At 37.7% G+C, this 22,618-nt stretch overlaps 2 protein-coding genes across 3 annotated transcripts; one reads left to right on the top strand and one right to left on the bottom strand.

Moving 5' to 3' along the window:
- The first annotated feature begins 782 nt into the window (after positions 1-782).
- On the top strand, positions 783-13,844 carry LOC137393060 (amyloid protein-binding protein 2-like). Its single transcript, XM_068079450.1, has 10 exons — positions 783-917; positions 3,267-3,951; positions 5,139-5,899; positions 6,312-6,436; positions 7,164-7,336; positions 7,703-7,840; positions 8,331-8,514; positions 11,802-11,974; positions 12,838-12,986; positions 13,382-13,844. The coding sequence occupies exons 2-10, from the start codon at positions 3,345-3,347 to the stop codon at positions 13,535-13,537; spliced, it is 2,466 nt and encodes an 821-aa protein (XP_067935551.1). The 5' UTR covers positions 783-917; positions 3,267-3,344; the 3' UTR covers positions 13,538-13,844.
- On the bottom strand, positions 13,700-17,581 carry LOC137393061 (BAG family molecular chaperone regulator 4-like). Of its 2 annotated transcripts, XM_068079451.1 has the most exons (3): positions 17,521-17,581; positions 16,270-16,385; positions 13,700-14,650 (listed from the first exon to the last, which is right to left on the bottom strand). In XM_068079451.1, the coding sequence occupies exon 3, from the start codon at positions 14,644-14,646 to the stop codon at positions 14,065-14,067; it is 582 nt and encodes a 193-aa protein (XP_067935552.1). In that variant the 5' UTR covers positions 14,647-14,650; positions 16,270-16,385; positions 17,521-17,581; the 3' UTR covers positions 13,700-14,064. The 2 variants fall into 2 exon arrangements, with proteins under 2 accessions (XP_067935552.1, XP_067935553.1); XM_068079452.1 differs by lacking the exon at positions 16,270-16,385 and having other exon boundaries at positions 17,521-17,540.
- Positions 17,582-22,618: the final 5,037 nt, after the last annotated feature.

Below are 22,618 nucleotides of genomic sequence, written 5' to 3'. Positions count from 1 at the left end.
CCATCTCAATCAACTCACATTGGTGTGTGAAAAGCCTGGCTTGTTGATCCTCCATCAGGCTTTTGAACATCAATGCTTTTAGTTTAGCGGCTACACACTTTTGAGTGCGAAAACTAGGGTCCAGCAATGTGTGAATGACCTGTTCAAACCGCTGCAAAATGGTTGTTACTGGCTGTGAAGGAATGACCCCCTATCTTTTGTATTGATAAGGCGATAATGGCCATCAATGATGGCAAAAATCCATCATCACAATACTTGGGTGGTTTGAGATAAGTTCGAGCAGAAGCACAGGTATCACAATTGACTCTACCACTTAGTGATCTTACAATATGGCCCCCTATGTATACGAAAATGTTTTCCCTGTGAGTGCCCTTGATACATGTGCTAACTAATAAAAGGCCTTGGTCTATATTTCTTCAAAGGTCTTCATTTTTAACAAAGCTTTTATTTGATAATTTAGTGACAATCATATGAAGACATCATTGCATATATATACATATTTGTATCGAGTAAGTTGTTTAGAGCACAAAAAACGAGATGGCCGCTGCGCTTCGATGGGCAACATAGCACTATGGCGGCGTGCTATTATTCTAGGGAAAGATAACTTTATGGACAGTCTCTTAGTAATCCCTCTTTCCCGTACTGCCCGCTGCAGATTCCGATCTATACTTTGTGACCTCGCTTTAAGCAAACCGTGCTTAGGCACCGCTTTTTAATACGCGTGCGCGCATTTGTATAGTATTTCCTGCAAACGGAACAGCGATGACCCCATCGAGTAATACGATAACTTTAACCGTGTAGCTACATTGGAATTTAGAACAAATCTAGCTCTTTAAAAGTTGGACTTTGATGGTTTCGTACATCATAAATAAAATTTATATAAACAAGCATTAATATATGTAGTTCATATGCAAAAGGTAAGAGAGCTTGTAGAGTGAGATGAACCAGTTGTTTATATGTTGCTAGGGGATGCTTACTTAAACGTGTTCTTGCTTTGAATTTTTAAGTTTTGTCAGTAGACGGCTCTCTGTCTAAAAATATTATGAGCTTAAAACAAAAAGTAGCATCTCATTTTTTTTTGTTTTTTTTTGGCAAATAGAAGTTGAACAAAATCTGTTGAAAAAGATCGTGTTCTAAAGATTAGATTCTTCGGTTAGTTGAAGAGTTCTTCAAAGTTTTGTTTTTATGAAGAAAAAGGCCAACGCCATATAATGTTGCTAGAAGGAATTGGTTTTGCAAGAAAACTAATTTTTATGTAACTACTATTAGATAAAACAAAATAGCAAATACTGGCCCTTGAAGACGTTATTCTAGGCAAGTTTGATGCAAAGGTACAAGCTATAGCTTGATGCAAACACTTGGACCGCCATTGAAATGGTTTTAAAGAACATAATGGTCTATATAAGCTGTGGGATAATGGCAGAAAAAGTCAGTCTTTAATTCTATGGGTGCAGTGAAAACTACACTACAAATGTATGAAGACTGTTTGAGTCTTTATACACCTAGATCATATGATTCAGGTGACCAGCGACATTATTATATGAGCTCAGACCAAGTACTAACTAAATGATTGTTGTGATACAGTAATCTTAGTAGAGCATCCCTTCTTGTTTGAGCTCGTTCGCTTGTTCTATTTTAGCTTACATTTATCAGACCTTTACAGACATTTGACACACAGTAGCTCCTGTTACACTTCACGGAAATTGCATTATTGCTTTCCACAAAGAAGACAACTCTTAACTAATTTTAGTGTGCGCTTTAAAAATGTTCTCAATATTCTATTCCTCATTTATCTTGAAGGCTTATACATTTTAGGATGAGGGCGATTAAGTTTGTTATGACTTTTCAGATAGCCATAGGATAGTACAGTAATAGTTTGTTTTGTACTGATACATTTTATTAGGAGAGTTTAATTGGTGGGTCTAAGAAAATCATGAAATTTAAGCCATTTTAAGCCATGTGATGCCATTTAAGCTACATGTGATGATGACATCATCACCTACATTTATTTGATCAAAAGAGTAGGTAAATATAGAATAAGTTATCTTATGTTAAACTTTATCAGTATAGGATGAGCATCTTTTTTAGCTTTGTCAATTTTCACATATTCCTAAGTCATTCCATGTCAGTTTGCTATCGGTTGAATGAAGCAGATTAGCCTTATATGGCAACATGTCATGAAGGTTTTGCTTAAGGGTTGAAGAGACCTTTTGATTTCCTATGTGTAGGAAGTATTGGAATGGTGCGTACTCCTTATAATTGTAGAACAATTTTGCTAGTTTTGGTAATGAATGTAGTACATGAAGGTACACAACAACCAAGTCGGATAGCAATCATTGGCAATAGAGCGCCTCTTGATGAAGAAGATAACTCCATGTTTATGGATAACTGCGAGTTCAGATAATTGTTTAATGCTTACCTTTATTCAATAATAGAAATCATTATACAATGCAATTTTTTTTCATATCACCCAGTATTTAATTCACTTGCTTATCTTGAGCAGCTGAGCATGATCATAGCTAACAGTCGTTGTGACAAGTAGGCGAGTAGTGTTCATGCCTATTTAAAATTTGTGACTTTCTAGCAAACCTAGACTTATTCTTTTGCATCAGTAAACTGTAATATGTTATAATAAAATACCAAAACCATACAATCATCCAGAATTGAGATAACTTGGGCAAGTCCTTGACTGTAAGCATTGCTGAAATTCATCTGGCTTATTGTTAACGTTGCCCATTTGTATTTGAGTTTCACATTAGCGCATACCTAGCACACACCTCCAATAACATGTTGTTCAGCTGACTATGCGTATTTTTATTGGTTTCTCATATTAATCTAGAAGTTTGTTCTTGAATCTTTTACGTTACTCACTAAAAACATCTGACAGGAAACTGAAGGAGTCAGCTAACATGACTTGGTTGCCATGGCTTGTGCATCTTCAGTTATCTGGGGCATTACATCCTGTCCACACGCATGCAGCGTCTGTTCTGTTTGTTTTTACTCTCATAAACTAATCTCTATTTCCCCTGAGGTCCATAACTTGAATTGAAACGATTTTTTAATCATACGATATGAATTGCTGTACTTTGCCTCGACTCATTCTATTTCATTGTCCGCTTCACTGAGCAAGTCTTGCTAATTGTGCGCGATTGGTTTTACCTTGAAATCAATAACAAATGGTTATTCTTATCTAGTGCAATTATGCTGATTGTGTGGATAGCCTAATTAGAGTTTGCAACTTTTATTATCAGTGAATTGTAACACAGGCACTCATGTGGAGAACTCTACAAGTCCGACACATCCTGGCTGTCAGATGAGGCGACTAATGAGCGCATATACTTAATATGATGTCGATGAGAGGGAACTACATGTCACCTTTAGAGCATCAACAGTTCCAACGACTCCGAGTCAATAGGATTGCTGTTATTCAGGAGCTTAAGGTCGACCACATACTACATTACCTTCTAGCTAAAGCTGTTCTCGATGATGGCGACTTAAGCGAGATAGATAGCTGTCACACGACAACTGATAAATCAAAGCGCTTGCTTGACATTTTACCTACAAAAGGTCGTGCATCTAACTGGTACAAACACTTTCGTGCTGCCCTTCTCAATCCGTCAGTCGAGGATATAGTTATTAAGCATAGGTACCAAATTCTTGTTGAGTTCCTTGACAACACTATTATCGAGCAGACAGGATCTCTTGAAAAAGCAAACTGTCAGACAGCTGGCCAGCAGATGCCTAGGTTCAACAAGTACCAGCCTTTACCAGACATAGCAAACAGTGCCAGCAGACCACCTACCGTCGCCGCTGCTGGACATAGGCCTAAAACTTTGCTCGCAGTTGAGGCGCCGTACATGGCTGAGCGAGCTGGCAGCCCTTCCAACATTCCTGAAAATGGCTGGGATGAAACTGAGTCAGCAGAGAAATGGACGATGCGGCAGCTGCAAGGTAAGGTGAATAAAGAGTTCTTCAACTCATGAATGTGATGACTGTCGCTAATAAGACTGATTGTGAAAGATAATAATTTTACTGAGCATTTGTCCATCACTTCATCAGCGTTTAATATATTTGGTGATGCATTTCTGATCATCAAATATGAGACAGCGAATCTTCAAACACCACTTTGTGTTCGCGAGCCACTGTTTCCCTAAACAAAGTTTTAGGGATTTTTTTCCTCTGTAAAAAGATCTGGATCCACTCCTTGCTTGATTGCTGTCAAAAAGCTTCTGAACAACATTGCCTATGAAAAACTTCTATTTTTACACAGTATGCTCTTCAGTAAATCATATTGATTTTGATTTATAACTGATTTGTAGACTTGCGTAAGCCTTCATATATAGACTAATGTGTGTCAAGGTTTGGGACCATCTACCATATATGTAATTGCTCAGCCTTTCTTCTGTAATAATTACAGCCCATGGAAGTGAGTAGTTCTTTATGGTTGACAAAAGCCTGCAAACTTGGCTGACGCATTCCAGTGATAATTCTTTTGGTTTCCATGAAAAGTTATCAGTTTACAGGCTGAAGATACGTCTATAGTTTTCTATTACATTCCTCTGAGCTTAGACGCTGTTTTCACATGTCAAAAACTTGTGAGCTCTAATTTTGTGGCCCATCCTTAGCAGGAGTAGTACTTCTGGTGGATTGGTGATTTTTCTACCAACTCTTTAAGCCTGGTAGCCTTTATAGCTGGAGCACTTATTAATATAGGAATAAATTATAATTTTTTACTGCAGTTTTCCTGACAAGAAGTAATACATTTATGTCATTTTGTCACATGCAATGCTCTATACACCATATTATAAGATCGTTGTTACCTCTAATTCGATTCTCAACTTGCATCACTTGCCTTTAGATTGGCATCTACTTTAAACCACATAAATTCAGAGTAAACACATCTCTTTTCTGTTAAACTAAAGGCAGAGTATATCTAGTTTGCTTGCAAAGACTATCCAATAGATATTGAGTACCTATGAGTACAGTACTGTACTCTAATCTGATTGGTCTTTGCTACAGTTTGTTGCTAACAAAACATGTGTTCATACTTACAATGCATGTGTCTGCCAGTTAGGCTTTTTTGCACTCTATTATGTGCATATTAAACTTATATACTGTCAATTTTGTGTTTACTGCAGGTACCAAAATTCCTCACACTGTACAGTACTGGGATGAAGATCCGAGCGGTTTTAGCAGTGTTCTCGAAATTCCTCTGCAAGAAATAGTGAAGCTAGAACAATCAGCTCGTGCGGCAGACCTCATGCTTGGTGAGCAAGAGAGAGATGCAGCGGGTCGCATGAAACAGCTGGAGATCGCATACTACCTTTGGAAAAATGAAAGGGCAAATGATGAGATGGTATTATGTACTTGCTCAGCGGTGCTTGACATCATTCAAGATGTCAACAATCACTTTCTCCATTTTAAATACTTCCGTTGTCTGAGTAAAGATTATGACCTTGACCTGGCGTTGGAAATAGCTTACTCGTATGATGAGGTTACCCAGTGGCTAGCTGAGGTGAATGATCAGGAGACATGCTATCAACTTGTAGACATTGGGCTCAACCTTATCAGCTTTGTCTTCGAGTTTGGTGCTCACGAAATCGCATGGCAGGTTGTTGCCTCATTAGAAGCCTTCTTGAAAAATCACACAGATCTGTGGATGCTGCAGTTCAGCTTTTATGTTAAATGTCTAAGTCTAAGCAACAGCGTGTGCAATCTTGCTAGGTCAGATGAGTATTATGACAGAGCTTCCTTGTTGAGAGAACGGATAAGCAAAGCAATGGCCTCATTCGGCCAGGAAACATTAGACTGCAGTGAGCTGTTTGCTGAGGCAAGCATTCTGAAAAGAAAACTTGGTGACTTTGGGCCATCCTACACTTGGGCGCAAAAATCCATGCAGGTAAACTGCAATCATCTATTTGGGGTCGGAATTCTAGTTATGTAAACTGTCCTCTCATAGTCTGGGTCAGAAGTCTATGCAGGTAGACTGCTCTCTTCAAGTTGAACTTGAAGTCTATGTTAGTAGGCTACTCTTTACTGCTCAGACTAAAAGCTTTATGCAGCAGGCTATTTTTTTAACTTTAGCCCAGAGGTCTATGTAAATAATTTAAGCCCACTGCCATTAATGAGGGTAAGTGCTTACGTAAAAAAAGAATGGTGATATCCCCAGCAAAGGAACTGATGTTTATTATACTGGAAAGGTCAACGCTGTGTCAAAACTTGAGGCTTTGTTACAGGCTTTGTTGGCAGACACTCTTGGGTTCAACTAGTCCCATCACACCTTTACCTTCATAATGCATTTTCCTTAACAGGATGTTGACCTTGAGAAGAAATCAATTCTGGTTAATGTCCTGTGCACTTCCTCTGTCGCATACGCCAATCAATGGAAACTGATGAGGGCGGAGGACCTGGCTGTTGAAGCGGTCCAGCAGGCGAGGTGGGCTTTTACAACCAGCATACGTATCCTTTCTTTGAGAATTGAGTAGTCCGACAAATCATTTAGAAATTCTCCTTTCTTACCATATCCAGAGATGAACTCAATATAGAGCCATTTTTGTTAAATATTTTGTCCAACTTATTCATTATGTAGCTGCTGTGTTCCAGTAATCCTTTTATGGCAATTTTTTAGCGACGATCCATTAGAATTTGTGACATACATGTAAATATATTGGAGGTTGGTTATACTACACGGACCGATGTTTGCTTTGCAGTAGTTTAGAGAAGGCTATGTGAATTGAAAGTAATTTGTTAAAATTATTTGTACAAAACAATCTAAAGTAAGTTGGTCTAGATATAACAAGTTGCCATAAACCAAGCTTACAGCTGCATTCTATAGCCAATTAAGTGTTACACGTTTTATCTATGTACTCAGAGAATTAGCTGCCCAACGCATATCAAATCAATAATAATGCCATTTTTGTCACTCGTAGCAAATGTCACATGCAAAACAATCTCGCATGCGTGAATGCATTCTTCGACGGTCCTGATGCCTGTATTACATATATAACATTCGTGTAGACGGAGCAGCCTATAAGACTCTGTTATAAAAGAGAAGATTGAACACGCAGTATAGGAATCATACGGTCAAGGTTAAATACTATATTTCATAGTACATGTATATTCTTGTAAGCTACGATGTTACATCCTTTCTTGTTTTCTTCCAGGATGATATTTGGAGTTTACAGCCCAATTTACTTGCAAGCATTAAAGAACTTTGTAGCATTTTCAAATAACTTCAGACATGATGCCTTCGGGGTGGAAGCATCAATGGCTGCCCTCAACATTGCCAACAAGCTCTATGGCTATGAAAGTCTGCATGTAGCACAAGCTTATGCAGGTAAAATCATCAGATAAAGTTATTTACGCTCAAACGGATATTTTCAGAACACAAAAAGAATTTTGGGTTACTCTGCCATTTTATCCATCTCTATAGTTTTGGCATTGGCCTGTTATAAATAAAGTTATTTTGAGTTAGCCTGTAATTTTATGTACTTCCCTGTGTTTAGGGTATTGTCATAATATGTCATAATATATATAACATTATTGACTATAGATAACACTATTGCACTATATGTTATTTTGCTCTGTAATCGTTTAAAATGCTTTACGCTGAGCATTTTGGATTCTGTGAATTCAAAGAGAAAAACTTTTCACTAGTCTATATTGAGCTGACAGTCTTTAAACACTATTGATTTGTCTGTAGGTCATGCAGATGCTTTACTCGCTGCCAGCAACTATGATCAACTGCTTTTCTTTGACTTGGCTGAGAAGGCTTACAAGGTGGCTGCTGACTCGTACTCACCCAACCATCCTCTACTCATTCCATACACACAGACTTTAGGTTAGCTTGACTTTCTCTTTGTTAGATAACCATGTGTTCACACCGTGTGTTCACATCCCTGTGTTCGCATCCATGTGTTCACATCCCTGTGTTCGCATCTCTGTGTTCGCACCCTCCAGCTACATGAAACATTTGCAAGGTAAAGTTAGGTTTGGTATAAGAGGCTGAATGGGCTAAGTCAACCAAATATTCACCATGCAAACACATGAATATCAGCGAGTGCCCGTGCTTTAAGGTAGATTTTTAGTTTCAATCATTGCGTTTTTATGCTTCGAATGGTTTCGGAGTTGTTTCCACTCCAAATCATAGAAAATAAAATTCGGCTTGATACTATCAGATGGTATTTTGCTAGTTGCGTTCTATTATTACAAACAGGTTGCACTGTATATTTCATCATTGTATCGGATTACCTTCTGGGGGGCTGGTACTGCCTGTTTTCACTTCGTTACTCTGGTCATGCTTAGTACTAATGGGTCATATCATATTGCAGTGAAGAGTCTCCTCTGCAGGGCTCGTCTCACCAGGAGTGCAAAGGAGAGACAAGAGCTGCTTGTATGGGTCGAGAAGGAGATCAGGAAGCTACTAAGGCTCTGTGAGTTGCACTATGGAGACGTCAGTCAACAGACTGCTTCGGCACATCTCCTTGAAGCTGAAGTCTTTCTTGCACAGGATAGGTGGGTCTCATCCGTGTTTTACTGTTGCGGTTACGTATCACCATTGTACAGCAGTGACAGTGTCTTTAGTTGTTACAGAGGTACGTGTAATCATATAACAGCTGAACTATTTAATAAAAGTCTATCATAAAATCAGGAATTCTCTTTACTGAAACACCTTTATTTATGTTTGAGGAACACGCGCACCATTCAGAAGAACATATTTGATCTAGTTTTATTTTTAGCCACGTTACTACAAAAAAGTAAATAAAGAGAATAAAAGCAACTGAGGCATTGGCAAGGGCTCCTTATAATTTCTTTTATTTGAAATAATTAAGGTAGCGAAAGTCTTGCTAATGTCTGACATAGGCTTGAAACTAATCTGATTCAACTTATTTTTATACAATAATTGTAAGAAAATAATGTCATTGGAAATAATTATCAATTCCAGACACAACAATCAGGCTCTTTTCACTTTGCTCTATTCTATATCTATTTCCCAAAGAATGTGTGTGTGTGTGGTGTGTGTGTGCGTGTGTGGTGTGTGCGTGTGTGTGTCCAGCTATAACTATTAAAATCTTGGAATAAAAGTTTGGCATTTTGATGGATTTGAACTCACTGAGCTATACCTCTCTACTACTGATCTATACAAGGCGTATTGATCAAAGACATTATCATATACCGTATACCATATGCACACGCTAAATGACGTATTACTAGAAACCCTATGAATTCTATTAACTCTATGAAACAAGATGTTTTTTCGTGCTTTTTTGAACTTCTATTTTCAGTTTTTCGTAAGGTTTAATTGCTATATCGCGGTCAAGGTCAATTCTTTTTACGCGGACAATTGTATTATCTCCGTGGGAAGAGCCTCGACATTCTCTCTCCATTCTGTCAGACAAAGACAGTACGATATTTAATTTTTACGTTTGTACCAGTATCGAGAGGTACCAGTATTGTTTTATTCAAAGTTTTGATGGATAGCTTCTGGTAGAACAGTAGCCCTTTTCATACACACACACATACACACATTTCTATGCAATAATTGTTATTATTAGTTCAACTTATTCAGGATTTTAATTTTGTTTTCTCAGTTCGTATTAATTGTATCATTACCGAATTATCTTTTATTGTAATTGTAGCAAAACATACTTAATTTAACTATTACTTGCTAATTATTTCACATGTGAACATTAAACACTTTTACATTTAAACCCTTTAATAGTTTTTTTATTTTTTTTAAATTTATTTGACCTGCACAAAACATTTTTCTCATGATATGAAGTTTGAAAGTTACAGTTGTTTGAAAACCTTTACAGTAGTTTTTATTTTCTATCTTAATTTATTTCAACTACACAAAACACTTCTCTCATGATATGTAGTTTGAAAGTTAGAATGGCAAATGTTGTTATATGGTAAATACAAATCAATTTTCCGTCCAAAGACATTTTGATTACCCGGGCAATATAGCTAGTGCATGTATATAAATCTCAATGTCTGTCCAGCTATAGTAATAGTTTTAAGAATGAGAATTCCGTTTTGAATTGGATTTAAACTCACAACCTCCAGTTCTGTGGACATCTATTTACCCGATACACTACACCATCCAACTTGCTATACCATGGAATAGATTTGGTATGTACTTGGAATACATGCCACTCTTTCATAGCTCCACGTTAAACACTGCATTTAGCTTTATGTATAAAGCCATACCAGAAGAAAGATCAGTGAAGCCATACTAGAAGAAAAATGCATGGCCATAAGTGAAGGAAAATAGCATAGCCAACTCGCATAGCCAACAAGACTAATGCAATCTGTATAGATCTGTAGTAGGCACTGCAGCCAGTACAGTATGAATTACACAGAAATAAACACAGTAAACATAAGTAGCGAAGCTCACAGAAATAAACACCCTCGATTTAAAAGTTCGAATGGTGAATGTTAATGTTGAATATGTTGATTAAAGTAAATTTTTTGTACAAAAACCTTTTTTATTGCCCGTGCAGCCCTGGGGATCCAACTAGTATACAATATGAGCGCTCTGTTCAACATACACTGATGAACTGTACAATTGTAGATGACTCACACACTGAGACTAAACTGCTTGGTAATTCATGCTTTTTGTTTCCTGTTCACTCTTGTTCAGATTAAAAACATAACTAGAATTCCTAGTATTTGTGTGTATGTTCCTCTTGTTCATATAAAAACCTTGATATGCTCTAGAATACTTCTATGTGGGCTATTCCAGATAAAAGTGTTTTCTTAAAAATTGTGCAACGATATTTCCATATTTGAACCAGTTACACTTAATTGTAGTTATTTGCATTTCTTAAAAATTTATCATCTAGCTTTTTGAGTTTTAGATTTTAAAAGTGGTTCATGATCTTTCAAAGCTTTGGTCCTTGTTTTCTAAAGATAGAAAGCATTCAATTGCTACCAATATGAACTTTTTATTGACCAAAAATCCCCAAGGAGATAATTCTGAGCTCCAGAGTATGATGCTAACAGACATGATTTTACTCACCATAAAGTTTGTTTTATTTTATGTTTGCTCAATCACTAATATAGTTATGTATCAGCATGTGTTGTGTTTTATGTTAAATGTATTAAATGTATACCTAGTGATAGTAGATCTTTAACAACCTTAAGTGTCAAAACTAACCTTTGAAAGGACTATATATAACCAAGGGTTTTCCAAAGCATAAAAATTTATTTGATAAAATTATAAATTCCATATTATAACTGTTTGAATGTAATTTTTGTGGAATGATTGTTGCAGATTTAAAGTTATTCGAGCTCGTATCGCCAGATACTCTTCTTGTGGCTGAGGAAGCAACTCTTCATAATATTAAAACATTTTAAAAGGTTTCCCTATGCTTTCTGACAGAAGCAGAAATTCAACCGTAAAACAAAAAGTAAACATTAGCGCATGAGGCCTTATTGAGCAGAACTTGCTGAAGGGCATTTGCTCGCTGTACACCTGGATGGTTTTCTCCCAACTGCCTCGCTTTTACACCATCAGATATCTCCAATTACTCCACAGCTTTAAAAAATCAATGTTTGTACGTATGTTTAAAGCTTGTACACTAGTATGGAGTTATATGGAATCAGTTTATCTTTTCATCAGGGCATGTTGGAAAGGGTGAACAACTCTCAAAATACAAAATGAATGCGGTAGTTGTAATTGAAACAAAACCAGTGGACTGGAACTCAAAGTGTCATTTTACCTCAATGCTGTTTGAATTGCAATGAGGTGTGAAACAGAGTATATTGGCTGATCATGAATGGTTACCAAATAATTGTAGAGGGAAAGATGCCGAAGCCTGCTTCAATATGGCATTGAACACCATGACCATGCTTACTGGAGAGAAGCATGGTGATGTACAAAAAATAAAATTCCAACTTGCAATGCTGGCTAAGGCATCAGGTGATGTTGTCCGGGCGAAGAGTATGCTAAAAAAAGTTGTGGAAGGATTTGGTAAGTAGTCACCCCCCACGGTTTTGTTATTGCTTAGCTGGCCCAATATCTTCATAACTTGTAATTGATTGATGTCAGGTTTTCTTCAAAGAATCTGAGTTGCAGTTGCCAATCTATTGCCATTTAGACTTACTGACTCACTAAATATTCTCATTTAGCATATTCTTGTTAATTTGTCTCAACTACATTATGATTTCAATAACATTATACAAGCATGCAAGGTTATGTTGTTTCGTCAATGAACTATTTCCAATGGAAGACATATCTGCAGGCAGACTTTACAACAACCTAAATTAATTTTGTCAATTAATTTGTCAATCTGGTCTCAAATGCCTCAAAATTGGTATTTTAATTGCACATTTGTGTGGTCCTTTTGTACCTCAACCCTTGACAAAAGTATTTGATTACGAGAACTTTAGGCTAATAGATGAAGGCTAGACCATTACGTTGGTATTATTAGGCAGTTCATGGTCACAGTAAGTTTTAAGTCACTGTTTAAGTCTCACAACAGAATGTTTAGCTACTTGTAATTGAGTGGCGCAAATGCCTGACCACCTAGCAGATGGTCGTGAGTGAGAGAGCTTCACCCTAATAGTTTCCAGGCCAAAGTTAAAAAGAAACCAAAGAGATGAATGCGTGGATTTTAAAAATACCTGGATTTTAAAATATCTGGATTTGCAGTTAAAAATCAAGGAAATTGTCAGTTTTGTTATTGAAATTAGAATACTTATTCCACAATCAATTTGTTACATATTATTAGTATGCATGTTGGTTTTTTGAAGTATTTCCTGAAAATTTTGTATCACCTAAAATTAAGTCTTCATCTTAAAATATTACGCAATTGTTTATGATTCCGTTATTAGACACAGCTGCCTACTACATGAATTGGTACAATGATGCGTATGAAGCACTCATATCATGCTGTGAGCTCACCGAGTCTCAAGAACAGGTAAAGGAGTTCAGATCTAAACACATGGGTTGGAAATGGATCAGCGAAGACAATCGTCGCAATGTGAGTGTATTAAGAGTATTAAATATTATATGAGAGGTCTCCATCATTGGATTTCAGCCACTGACTTGAAAGCGTTACCAGATTTTGTTCAACATTTTCAGTTTGAGCTGCTAATACATCATCTTTGCTGGCCAGGTTGCCTTTGCAGCTCTACTAGTTGTGCTTATCTGTGACGTAAACTTATTGGCTGGGATACTTTAGTGAATGATCAGAGGTTTACAATCGAGTTGTGACTGGTTGTTTGTGTTTAAAAATAATGAACTTGTTCAGTTCCTTTTCAATTTCTAACATGAGCTCACTCGCATTGTACATGATTTTATAAATATGATTAGAGCTCTCTTCTATCATAACTTGTTTGGCCATTCTCTGTCAATATTCTAACCTAATCCTTACAGATTATGTGGAGGCTGCTTCACGCAGTACCTGAAGGATATGATAGCTTTCTAGAAAAGTTTGAACTTTGGAGGTCAAAGGTTAAAAAGGTTCAAGTACACCTTGAAAAGTTGAAGAATGCTGGTGACCTGGCAGCGAATGACATATCCTCTAGCTAGCTTTTGTTGAGCACTTCTCAAGTCTCACAGTATTTAGGAGACTTAAAAAAGACGTAATTTAGTTCTATTCTATCAGTCTTGGTAGGTTGTGATACTGATCTATATTGACAGGTTAGATATGATGTCATGCTGTCTTTAATGTTGAAATTTACACAGACAAAATATATTCAGCTTTCATATATTGTGATATGTATGCTTTTCATAGTATGTACAGCAATTACGTATAAATAATTTGTAACTACCTATTAATACCAAAATATGTCCTCGTTTAAAATGCTTATGGCGAGAATATATTATATTACATCTATAGACTCACAAGAAGCTTCATTTACCGTAATTAGTTTTAACAAACAAAACCAAATTTAATTATCTGAGAAATTCAACAACATATATTGACTCGTGCATGTGGACAAAAATTCATGTATGCGCGACTAAAAAATGAAAAATATATAGTCTTTCTATGTTGCAATGCTAGCAATTTTGTTGGTAGTGACAATTTATTACTGAAGTAAATGAAATCAGACTTCCTAGCTGTCTTTACTAGTCACATTCGTCTCATTGGCAAAAGCTTTCAACTCGAGCTGGTCTAAGCATTGCTGAATATATCGTACAACTTCTCTTCTTTCAGTTCGTATCTTTTCATCTCCCGCTGCATCAATTGTATCCAGCTTGCACAAATTTCTTTCCATCATTTCTTCTAAATATTTATATTCTTGTGACGCTTTGACTGTTGTAAAAGATTCAATTTGCGCATGAAAACTTTCCGCATCTTCTTTTATTGAGGATATTGTGTTTAGTGCACTAGAGACGCCCTGTTTAGGTGGATTTTTCAAAGCATTAGGTGTTTGCTGTATGCTACCATTCATGCTAAGGTTAGAATTGTCACATTGGCTTGATATGGTAGCTCTTGCCTGGTTCGACTTCAACCCTTCCTGGACATTTATTGGAATGTTTATGTTTCCATCAGTGGAATCCTGCGTAGTCACAGCCTTCTGTAATCGAGGATCTTCCCATTGTGTCTGCTGGTTGGAATGATCTACAAAGTACGGCCATCCAGTCCGAGCATCGATTCTCTTCTCCCAATTTGGTGGAAGAGGCTTTTCATCCATATTGCTAAAATGATAATCTCTTTTCAATAAAAGACTGAACTGACTACCATTTGTAAGCTGAATGTCTGCTTTTAGCAGGGCTCAGACACTGGATGAGATATGCAGCAAAAAGCTGTTGTCAATAATTAAAGGTCAAAAACTTTATATTGAAATCTTTGTGCTTTATTTTTGTTTGGCTCTGGCTTACATGCCTGCTTTACTGTCATAACAGCCACCATTATCTTTTGGTATTTATTGCTAAACATTTAAATGAAAATATTAACACACTGGGAGTTTCTTTTGTATAACATTTAGTAAATAGCAAATGATTTTCAGCCAAATGATTAGTAGCGGATGTTTGTGTGAATATGGAGTGTTCCTTTATTTATTAAAAAATTTTTATTTTGTTTAATTTTAAGAAAAAAATTGCAACGTATGTTCAATCTATACAAGCTGGAAATGCAGCATATTAACTCAGCAACCACACAACTCTAAATACCACCAAAGCTAACCTAGACAAGATAACTAATAAACACAAAGAATGTCATTCTGGTCTTTGTAGTACACTAACCCTAACAAAATGGTTTGCAGTAGACCAGTACCAAATGTTTTCAGAAGAGAATAATCCATGAGTGGCATTCCAGACTAAACATCACATAACTGCTATTAATAATTGCCACAAGCACTGCATAAAAAAGAAAACTGATTATTGTCCCCTAAGCAGTGTTGAGTCGGCTCTGCTTAAGAGGTGATTGGAATATTAGCGTAATCAAGCATTCGAGACAAATCTCATTTTCAGTGACTTCAGTTAGGCTATTTTTATTTGATTAGCCCAATTGAAAGCGTGATTTGAGATTTTGCTAGAAAAAGAAAATGATTTAGGATCTCACAAACAACTCGACTTATTAAGAAACATGCTGCCATGGTTATGGTATGGAAATAAAAGTTAGCCCAATGGCTTAGGATATTTTTAGACACTAGAGTGACTAGACAAATGGCTGAAACAACTAAAGAAAAAATAGCAGATGGTAGTAGGAAAGGTAGTTTTCAAATTCCTTTGCTGTCCATAATTTGCAAAACAATTGTTATTTTCGTTTTTATGTGAGAGTCGGCCTGATAATTTTTTAGTAATTTTGATTTATAGACATACAAATAATACATAGATATTGAAAAGAGAATCTGGTCATGGCCTAGCTCATCTGTTTCCCATTTTAGATCATTTTGAACTCAACTATTTAGTGATTTCGAATTTACATTGCGCACATTAGGCGACTGGTTAGATCAACTAGATATGGTAAGCAAACCCAAATTATTTAATCTGTCGTTAAGATTAACAGACAAACGTAATGACTCAAAGCACTTTCTGAAGTTGCAAACTTCTTACAAATAAAAAACTATATTACATAAATATGATACATAACAACAGTAATTTGTAAAATCAGAAACTACCCCACTCGTCCATTAGAGTCGAGATTGAAAACTAGAGCGAATTTTGTGCTCTATCCATAATTGTGCGTTACACCGTTTGTAATATTTATAGGCACTATTTATGGTTCCTAAGATGGCATACTTACGTGAAAATTCAAATTTAAAGCAACTAAACAACGTGAATTGCACGTATGTTATTAAATAGGTAGAACCTACCGGAGCGATGCATCGATTGTGGGGACTAGTAGAACTCGGATGAAGTTAAGTTAGCGGTGCTGATGGATCGATTTCTACGTCGATGCTGATTGTCAACACGATTGGTCAACTCAGTGCTGGAAAACAACGAGAAAATATAAAATACATCAGCATAAAAAGCAATTGTTTGACTCGTGGACGCAATAAAACAAAATACATGTAATTATGCTAACCTTGTAACTTCCGAAAAATCCGAATAATCAGTTTCGGCAGCAGGAAGGGAAACAAATTTACTACAATAAATATTCAACTTGGTTTTGTATTATTAATGTAAGAGCCGGAGCTCTCAGACTGACTGGCTAACCACTATTGTGTCGAGAGAAAAGTGCACTGATCACTGTAGATTACTGCTGACTTTATTTCTTTATTAAATGCTGACAGTACAACTGGTAGTAATCTAGCTTGACCGTGAAACCTGTCAAAAGGTTACACAAATGTACTGATATGTAAATAGATAATACTCACTAATAAAGCATGATAAACAAACATAACATATGATGCGCAATACGTGTAGGAAATATTAATTAAGAGTGAGTGCATTGACACATTGCATAGCATGACTGAACAATAAAATTACAGAAACTGGAATTGATATAAGACCACAATACAGTAGCATATTACATACGACAGAATTAACAAAAAGAAAACGTTACAATTATATTGAAATTTACCTTGTGATTCCAGAAACAACAGTGATTAGGTTTTGGAGTTGACACTCCCTGACTGATGACAAATACTTGCTTGACTATATAATGGATAGCACAAGCCTTTTAAAATTCTGCTAAGAAAAACTTTGATATATAGTGAGATGCCTGACTGCAAGTAAACATTTCGGTGCTGCTGTATTGGCATCCAAAGGCAAACTGAGTCATTTTAAAGTGGTAGTTGGGTACAGGATAGAATATAACTGTTATTTTCATATTTTTAATGACAAAAACTGACAAGTAAACAGGTGTTGCTAACCGGATCCTCAATCACAAAGGTAGGCAGACTGCCTCCACTGAAGCAGCCAGCCACAGCCCGACCACAACACATAGCTGACCTGACACTGGGTCACATAGCAAATAAAAACTCAACAATTAACTTTGTCACATAAAATGTCATACGCTTATTAATATGATGAAAAATATCTGTTCCGTCGTTATATGATAATTTTTGTACCTTACACAAAAGACATGCCGTGCTCATGGGTATGAAGCTATATGGTCTTACTTGACTATTCGTACGCAAGTTGCTCCTCCTAAGTAACCCCACGCTCGGAGCCGTACAGGTAACTTCACAAAAAATTCGCTGTGAAAGTATACGGCTCTGCTGAGCTAAGAATGGTTTACGATGGCTCTTATCTGGCTGTAGCCTCCGCTCCCGCTCTTCTCTCCAGCCATCCTCTTCTCACCAGAAAACCTCCGTCTTTTGTCCTTGATCTCTTCAGTCCGTGCTGTCGTAAATATAAATAGGAATTCTTGTCAGGAATTCCATTACATCTTCCCCCAAGATTTATCCAAATCTTTATAGAGATGTCGCCACATCATGGAGGTGGAACGAAAGTTCGAAATTAGTAGAATAACAATGTTAACCACATGAAAATCAGTGAGTATAGAGACGTAGACAGTATTTACAAAACAATGCATAACAAGGCACAACACACAAATACACCTATTACAGATTGAGCCTATCTGGAGGTTTTACAACTCTCCCAGCCTGTGTCTGACGGTTTTGTACACTTTGACGATGAGTACTAGAGGAGACGAATGTTGACTGAATCTGACGATTAAGACCAGTTGATCCACCGACCTCTATGCGCTTTTGAGCGAGCACCGGAGTCGGTGCAGGCGAGAGCAACTGCTTCCTGAGGGATGTGATCGCTTAACAGTCTTCTTCACTTGGGAAGTCTGTAACTGTAGAGGCGCAGAAGCAGGTGCATCCAGCACCCGTGACTGCCGATCTCTGTGTAGTTCTCTCTCCTAAGCAATAGTTACCTGACTGGTGCTCGTTTCACTTCCCGTGTTCAGTGTGTGGTGGGTGCAGTCTTCTCTTGACATCATATATGCTCAGATGGAGACGACTCAATGGGATTGTCGATCTGCATTAGTTTTCTGTTCCTGCATAGCACGGCTCCATTGTCAGCTTTCAACGCAACTTCTCTACCCGAAGACGCCATCACAACAGCCCTTAAAGGTTTTCCTGAGGGGTCATTGAGAACCACCCTAGTTCCAACAGACAGTGAGCCCTGTTTAATCGTCTTGTGCCGCTGATTGAAATTATGAGCCTGCTTACCTCTGTAGTGAGCTTCATAAGCCCGGACTTCTTTACATCCACCGGGCTGTTGACGAAATAGCCCATTAAATTCATACCTCTTCCCATGAGTAGGTGGGCAGGGGTATAGCTATTCTGCATAGGACTGTCATTATAGCACATTTAATCTCAACATTTTTCGCCACAAGCTTTTTGAATGTTTGCACCCCTTTTTCTGCAAATACTATGTGTTTGGGGGTTTCTAGGGCAACTGTTTCGATGAACAATATCTCATTTCTTCACGAGTTGAACAAAGTTTTTAGAAAGGAACTGGGGACCATTGTCTGATACAATTATGTGAGGTATATTTAATGTACATACGACCTTGTTGACGGTTCTGCACAGATCTGCAGCAGTGGTTCAGAGAAACTTTTTACAGACCATGAACCGGCAATAATAGTCACTTATAACTAAATACTCACCGCCTCTATCATTAACGATGCAGAAATCCATTGCAAGCTGCTACCATGGTTTCTCTGGGAAGGGAATAAGGATAAATGGCTCATTGGGTACTTTCCTAAGGCAAAGGCATGTGTTGCAGCATTTTACCATTTCTCTGATGTCCTGAGACATCCCTGGCCACTAAGTCCAACTCTGGGCTCTTTTGAGGCAGCGGTTCTCCCCCAGATGCCCACTATGAATGTTTTGCAGAACCCTCTCTCGTTCGCTCAAGGGAATATACAGTCTGTTGTAATAAAACAGCAATCCTCCAACGACAGCCATCTTCTCTTTGAACGAATTATACTTCTTTAGACATTGCGGCAGATCACGGTAGTTTGGCCAGTCCTTTTGAATATACATCATCAACTGACTAGCTATGGGGTCCATTGAGAGGGCAACCTCAAGTAGCTCTCTCTTGGCTCGAGATATCGGAAGCTCTTCCATCATTTCCTGAATGAGTAGAAGCTCCGTTTCTGACACTCTTTCTGTTCCTGCTGGGGCTCTGCTCAAGGTATCAACAACTATCAACTTTTCTCCAGGGACATATGTGACATCATAAGAAAACCGCATCATGGGCAGACAAAATCCTGAACACAAATTGCGAGTTTATACAGGTCTTTCTCCGCTATAATTGATACAGGGGGTTTGTGGTCAGTTTCGATTTTGAAGTCACGGCTAGCTAGATAGTAGTAAAAAAATTTCGCTGCCCAACACATGGCCAGAGGTTTCTTTTTTATTTGTACATACCCTTTTTCTGTGTCTGTAAGAGCCCGCAACGACAATGCTATAGGCTTAAAGCCATCAGCAGTTCTCTGGAAAATAGCCGCTCCCAAATCATAGAAGGAAGCGTCGGTGGAAAGCAAGGCTTCTGCACCATATCAAATGGGACTAACATCAGGACTGAGAAGATCTTCTGCTTCAGCACTTCAAACTCTTCGGTCATCTCAGATGTCCAATACCGATCATTATCCTTCAGTTTGACGAGTGATCTCATTTTGACGGAGTCATCCACTGGAGTGGACATAAACTTACCGAGACATGGACCATACCAAGGAATCTCTTTAAGCCTTTTTTTGTTTTTTAGGATAGGAAAATCTTGTATGGCTGATACTTTTCCTGGATCTGCATGTATCCCTGATTCGTCTACAACATGACACAAAAAAGTGATATGAGTCCGGGAAAACTCACACCTTTCCTCATTTAAAGTGATGCCTACAGACGCCAGACAAGATAGGACCTCTTTCATTTTACTGCCGTACTCATCTTCAGACTCAGTATGGACTAACATGTTATCCATTTGACACAACACACCTTCAATACCCTCCAGGTCCTTCTGCATCTCTCTCTGAAATATTTTGGGTGCTGATGAGATGTCAAATAGTAGATGATTGCAAAAAAATCTACTAAACATTGTGATAAAAGTAGTCAGTTTCTGTGAACTTTCATCTCACCGAAACTGCCAGTACTTGCAGTTTGCATCTAATTTTGAGAACAATAGTGACTTTTCTAAGCTGACTATTGTTTGATCAGACACTGGAAGTAGGTGGTTCATACTCTTCGCTGTTTTATTCAGGCGAGTGAAATCTATACATACTCTGATCCTCCCATCTTTCTTTGGTACCACGATACAAGAAGCGCACCAGTCTGTGCCTCCTCTATCTTCTGAATGACTCCGATCCTTTCTATCCAGTTGAGCTCTTTCTGCAAAGGCTAGCATCGAGCTGCAGCTAGTCTTTTGAGAGTAGATTGAGCAAATTTAGTTCTTTCATCTTTCAGCTGAATATGCACATTGGGTCTCATGGTGTCTAAGCTTGAGAACAACGACAGAAAAATTTCTTTCCAACCTATTAAAGAATTCTTTGAGACTTCAGACAATTTGAAAATGCCCAGCCGTTTGATGGCCAGCTTGCCTAACAGTGATATGACTAGCTTTTCAATAACTTACACCCTTTTTTTGCGACGTGTTCTTTCATGAGACAATTCCCTGATAGCCACTTCAGTTACTGTAAGCTTAGCATTTTCAGCGCCAAACAATTCTTCAATCAGAGGTGCCAGTTTTAAACCAAGAGCATCACAGACACTAATTGGTGTGGCAGAGACTGCAGAACCAAAGTCTACTTTAAATTTCACATTTTTAGGGTTTACCTGTAACTCTATGTACCTGGCATTTTCGGTTTCTGAGATGGTGTCAATGTGATTCACACTGTTTAGTCATTGGGAACTCCCCAAGAACAAACTGTCTACTCTATCGTTGTTCTCCTCCAGTTTAAGTGCTTGTTTGACTCCTTTGCATACTTTTGCCAAGTGACTTTTCTTCTTCCATTTATTGCAGCTTGATCTTTTGGCTGGGCAGTTACCACCAAAATGTTTCCATTTTCTACAATTTGAGCATGGTTTGTTCTATGCATTACTGCTCTGGTTTTCTTCAGTGTCAGTCATTTGTTAAAATAATTTAGGTTTTTACCGCTGTACCCCGTCCACATCCCCAGCATACTCCTTTTTACCAGGCCCAGCGTACCAGATGTAAAGGCCATGGCAGTATGAATTACACAGAGATAAAAACAGTAAACATAAATAAACACAGTACACAGAAATAAACAGCTAAAATAAGTCTCGACTGCCATACCTCTTATAACTGCTGTTACAGCTTCCTCCTTTCCTACTGCTGCTACGTCAACTTTTGTCATTACTCACTCTTCTACTCTTATCTCTCAGGATAAATGACCTAGCAGTCTACAAACAAACATTTTATGATGGGGCCACTCCGCATCTCATGGCCACTGTGCTTGCAATTGTAGCAAAGTCTATTTCTACTAAACATTCTCTACTACCTGCTCCATATCTAGAGACATACTGTCCCTCTCCATACTACATTTTTGAATCTTTGCCTCATACCTACTAACATCTCACTCATCACTACTAAGTCCACAAGACTTTCTACTGACTCCAAGACTACCTCTGGGAGAATATCTACTACCCGAATCATAACTGCTAGCATTTCCTTTAGGGTACTGCACATGACTTCCTTTCTTTGATACTTTCGCTACTTCCAATTAATCTCACTTCTGAAGTCACCTCCACTACTCTCTGTTCTCAATAACCTGTCCAAATTATTTGCCCCATTTCATGAGCTCTCAATGCCTTATTCAACATACAATACTTCATTTCAAATCAGCGTTCTTCATCAAGTCTCCACTCACTTCTCTATCTCTCAAATCAGCCAAAATTGGAGCAAACCTTACTTTATCAGCATTATTGGCAACCTTCGCATATTTACTCAAACTTTCAACTTGCTGCAAAAACCTATTACTGTCACAAACTGCCAATCTAGCTGTTAAGAACTTATGTGCCTATCCTGTTTAACATAATACTGCAAAATCTCTACGGCCTTCTCATAAGAGGAATTTGCACTATCTAAATCAAACCTTGCACATCTTAACACTTCTCTACCACTGAGTGCAATAGCTCTCAGTAATGGCACTAACTTAACTCTACTTCTCATAATGGGTCATCTATTAACACCTTCATAACCTTTCTTCTCAACTGCACTCTCAATACGAAAAATTATCTCCTTTGA

Source organism: Watersipora subatra, chromosome 4 (assembly GCF_963576615.1).
Source record: "Watersipora subatra chromosome 4, tzWatSuba1.1, whole genome shotgun sequence".
Taxonomy (NCBI): domain Eukaryota; kingdom Metazoa; phylum Bryozoa; class Gymnolaemata; order Cheilostomatida; family Watersiporidae; genus Watersipora; species Watersipora subatra.
Note: the sequence above shows the minus strand (reverse complement) of the source record. Positions and strands in the feature narration are given on the sequence as shown.